Source organism: Clupea harengus, chromosome 1, assembly GCF_900700415.2.
Source record: "Clupea harengus chromosome 1, Ch_v2.0.2, whole genome shotgun sequence".
Lineage (NCBI taxonomy): Eukaryota > Metazoa > Chordata > Actinopteri > Clupeiformes > Clupeidae > Clupea > Clupea harengus.
In genome coordinates, this window is record NC_045152.1 from 3,062,693 (window position 1) to 3,067,539 (window position 4,847).

Here is a 4,847-nt window from a genome sequence, read left to right on the forward strand (position 1 = left end):
TTTCCTATTTTCTGTATGTGATGGTACGTTTGCCCCTATGTGTATCGTATCTGTGCATGAGTTTGAAAGAATTACACACACGTTTACAGTGCTATTCATGTCCTTTTTTTTATTGTCTCACACACTGAGAGAGGCTCTCATTGTACAGGACTTAAAAAATGGAGGTGGATTCTCCCCTCCAGCAAGGGCTTCTGTTCTTGACAGAGCCTGGCTCTGGAGATGATCAGGTTCTCTTTGGGTTTGGACCCGTGGGACCCACACCGAAGTCGGGCCAGATCGGTCCCAGAGCAGACAGCTGTCAGGTGTGCTATGTGTAGATGGTTTAGTTTAGGATGGCTTGAGTTGATGAGGAAGAGGAAGATGACAACACCACCCCGTCGACCACCTCCTCCACGACGGTGATGACCTTAGTGGTGGTGGTGGTGGAGGTGGAAGAGGATGAGGTTGACATGTTGCTGTAAGGGAAAAAGAGAAGACAATTGACATTTAGTCTCTCATCTGTGCAATGCTGACATGGTGTGACGTCACAGTTTATGAGGACTTTTTCTGACAAAAATCATCCCAGATCTTTATTTTGTTCTCGCCAATTTTATATATTTCTTTCATTTTCCCCTCAGATTTTATGAATTCATGTTGTGGAGTTACTGGTGAATTCGCCGACAGCTGCTAACTGATTAGCATACCTTGCACTTGCACTTGCAACTGCCCCTCCGTCCATGAGTCTTCTGTACTCTGCGATCTCCATCTCCAGTCTGGTCTTCATGTCCAGGAGCACGGAGTACTCTTGTCCCTGGCGTTCCAGGTCCCCGCGGAGATGAACCAGCTGACCTTCCAGGCTGCCCACCTGCATCTGGTAGCCTGAGAGCATGCCGGAGTAGCGTGACTGCGTCTCTGACAACGTGCCCTCCAGCGATGCTTTCTGTAAGGATTTGGGAGTGAGGAGAGTTGGTATTAGAGTAAAATTTGTACTTCTTTTTTTTAAACTAGTGTTTACTGGTGTATCGCAGGTATATTTAAAAAAAATGAATGAAGTGTTTCCATGGCAGAAGAAAGTCGAGCAAGTGGCCAGCAACAACAATGTCATGAACTACATTGATTTAAACAGGAGTGAGGTGGAAGTTCAAGGCTTGCAGTGGTGGGACACAGTAGGATTCCCTTGAAATTGGTACTGATTTACTGCATGGCCTGACTTGCCATCTCCAATGAGACAACATGTAACAGAGTTGGCATGTGACTGTGTGCAATGGTTCTGTGTTTCGGAGCTGATGGGTAGCCTCACCATGCTCATTAGAGACTGAAGTTCGATTTCCAGGGACTGAACTGAGCTCTTCACAGTGTTGATCTCGGACCTGCTGGTCTGAAGGGTCTCTGTGCTCGTAACGACCTCCTTGTTCACGATCTCTGACTGCAAAACAGCAGCAAAAAGAGGACACAGTAAGTGAGAAAGGACTTTAACTCATTTATTACACAATATCAGAAAACAGGTCACCATTGGAGTAGAGAACTTTGAAGCACCCTGAGACAATTTTATTGTTTTGGCGCTATATACATAAATAATATTGAATTGAGCGGAGGTTTATGAATGCATAGTTCTCTATGCTGATATAGCAAGATCTGATCTGGCAAGAAATATTATCTGTAAAAGCCTGTGCTTGACTGATGAGTGTGTTTCTGTGTGTGTGTGTGTGTGTGTGTGTGTGTGTTTGTGTGTGTGTGTGTGTGTTTGTGTGTGTGTGTGTGTGTGCTCTCATGGAGTGTATGTGTATATGTGTATGTGCGTGCGTTTATGTGTATGTCATCTACCTTAGCTTGGAACCAAGACTCAAGGTCCCTCTGGTTCTTGGATGAGACTGCCTCGTAGTGTTCACGGATATCTGCCATGACCTTGGTGAGGTCCTCCTGAGGTGCAGCGTCCACCTCTACGTTGACCTGGCCGGTCATCTGGGCGCGCAGGGACAACAGCTCCTAAGACAGAAAACATTTTCTTAAAAATTGGAATGTAGCTTTACAACCAGGATTAACACTGTGCTACTGTGAGACAGACAGTATCACAAAAATAACTCACAACGATGTGCACTAGTTGCGTCACTCCTTTCAAGACTGTACCAAGGCTCAACTGAAGCCACTTCTGCCAGTGCATGTACTGTAAGTCAGTGTGTAAGTAAGTGAATGAGAGACCTACAAGTATGCCCGGGGAGGGTGCATTACAGAGAGGCTTGGAAACTATGTCTAATCTGTCACTTCCATCTGCTCTGCACGGCATGCTAAAACAGAAAGCCAGTCTTGTTTGTGCCCTAAGGCCTCATAGCAGGTTAGGCTTGGGCATCCAGACTTCCTCGTGGCCCTTCTTGAGTAAGAAGAGAACTTAATTCCTGTGTATAAGTTTTGTTCTTGTTAGCAGTTCTCACCTCCTCGTGGTTCTTCTTGAGGTAGATAAGCTCTTCTTGCAGGCCGGTGATCTGCATGGCGATGTCGGTCCTAGAGTAGTTCAGCTCATCCAGCACCCTCTTCAGCCCGGCGATGTCTGCCTCCACTGACTGCCTCATGGTCAACTCTGTCTCATACCTTACAGAGATGGCAATTGATGGGATAATCAACAAACAAAACATGTGCGATAAATACCCAACTCATATGAGGGGAAAAGTTTAAATGCATTCTGCAAAAAAAAAGCTTCAGCTTAACTTTCTATTAAGAACTTCCAGAGTAGAACAGTGGAAAGTTAGGGTAGTTTACACACACAATTTGATGGCATAGGCTACACAAATCAGGCTGAATCATTTTTATGTAATATTTTACACACATTAAATTTAAATTCAATGTCAAATAAGCTGTTTAACTGGAATGGTGTAGCCAATGAGCTGTTGGTGAGCTGTTTCTAAACTCTATGGGCTGCAGGCCCTGAACACATTGGGATGCAGTGGATTCAGACTACAGATGACAGATTACATATATCTTTTATCTAATCCTTAATTGCTGCTGCAATGCACAGATGCTTTTAAAAACAATTTCCACGCCAAAATGGTCACATCTATCTTGAAACTTTTGGAGTAAACCTAGCAGTAGGATTTCTAACTTTTGGAGTAAACCTAGAAACAGGATTTCTGTCTTTTGGAGTAAACCTAGAAACAAGATTTCTGTCTTTTGGAGTAAACCTAGCAACAGAATTATTATGTTCTTGGGCGCAAACCTACTTGACTCTGAAGTCGTCCATGGCGAGGCTGGCGTTGTCGATGGCCAAGTGCACAGAACCCTTCAGCTGAAGGGCACCCTGGATCTGAACACATCAGGAAACACACAAACAAATGCATCACTTACATTTACTTAAGGAACTGCTATTCGTGGACATCAACACTTTACCAATCTATGCACTATGTACCATAGGGTCAGATCCATTCCTGTATCTGTAAACACCCCACTCCCTGTGAACATGTTCCCCCTATGTGTATGTGATTTATGTATGTATGTCTGTGAGTAAGTGTATATGAGCTACTATGGATGACCTAAATTTCCCTCGGGATTAATAAAATATCCATCTATCTATCTATCTATCTATCTATTGCAAGGGAAGTGACCCTTATTGGTTTGAAAAACACAAGTTTAGCATGAGAGCAAAGCACAGTGTTAACTCCATGTTCCATGAGACACTGCCATGGGCTTCACTGTTCAGATGACTCAGTGTTATCTCTCTGCTGCAGATGGAGGCTAATTTGAGGAGCTCACCTGGGCCTGGAGGTCACTGATGGAGACCATGAAGCTGTCGTAGTTGTGGGCAGAAGGGGATGTCCTGCTCTCCAGAAACTGTCTGATCTTCAGCTCCAGCTCTGCGTTGGCCTTCTCCAGGGTCTGCACCTTAACCAAGTAGGCAGCCAGACGGTCGTTGAGGTTCTGCATGGTGTGCTTCTCATTGCCAATGACGCCTCCCTCCGCGGCGGAAGACATGCTGAAGCCCCCAGACCCCGCTCCGCCGCTGAACCCGCTGCCGAACCCGGCACCACCTCCAAACCCGGCACCACCTCCGTACCCCCCGCCGAATCCAGCTGCGCCACCCAGACCGGAGGCGCTGGAGATGCGCACTCCGGAACCGCCGGCACCACCGTACACGCTGCCGGCCCTCATCATGCGGCCACCGCCCCCTGCCGACATGGAGAGCCGGGAGGAGCCTGCGGAGAATCCACCTCCACCGAAGGAGGAACGGCTGGCGAAGAGTGTTGCCATGACGAAGAGGCTGGAAGGGTACTCTGGCTCTGACGGGAGAGAAGTGAGTGTTGAGACGGCACTGCGAGGGGCTTTTTATCCTCTGCACACAGACGCTTCAGCTCCTGTAACCCGACTCCCCCTCTCACCTGACTCCCCCTTCCCTGCCCCAGGCCAGCCCAAATGTGCATCAGGTCCCAAACAATGTGAGGGATATCGCCATGAGGCATCCCCCCGCTGGCTGTGATATAAGTTTCAGCACGTTCACTGGCAAACACACAATGACTGACATTCATCTGAGGATTTCAGTCTCAGTGGATCTGTGTGTGACAGGACTGAGAGCCTGCAGCTGATTCAGGTGTTCTGATGAAAACCCTTGAGCCATCTGAACGAGGCACACACCTCACCTCCAGCAAGGGCCTCAGTGGGACTCATCTACCTGAATTAGATACAATATAACTTTCATTCACACAAATAGCACAGGATTTACTCACATCTTGTGTTCACACACACTGAGAGGATTCAGCAGGCTCTCCTAAGTGGGATTTTGCTCACATAGCCAGTGGGTTAAATTCCATGTAAACAAGTGAGCACAGGCAAGGGTAACCTAAAAAGAGCCCATCAACCTCGCTTGAGCGTCGTCTCACCTTTAA

The 4,847-nt window shown here is 47.0% G+C and overlaps 1 protein-coding gene across 1 annotated transcript; it reads right to left on the bottom strand.

Moving 5' to 3' along the window:
• Positions 1–206: 206 nt before the first annotated feature.
• LOC105888677 (keratin, type I cytoskeletal 13-like) lies at positions 207–4,308 on the bottom strand. Its single transcript, XM_031574437.2, has 7 exons — positions 3,721–4,308; positions 3,192–3,274; positions 2,409–2,565; positions 1,804–1,965; positions 1,280–1,405; positions 684–919; positions 207–455 (listed from the first exon to the last, which is right to left on the bottom strand). Exons 1-7 carry the CDS (start codon positions 4,213–4,215, stop codon positions 323–325), a joined length of 1,392 nt encoding a protein of 463 aa, XP_031430297.1. The 5' UTR covers positions 4,216–4,308; the 3' UTR covers positions 207–322.
• Between the last annotated feature and the right edge of the window lie 539 nt (positions 4,309–4,847).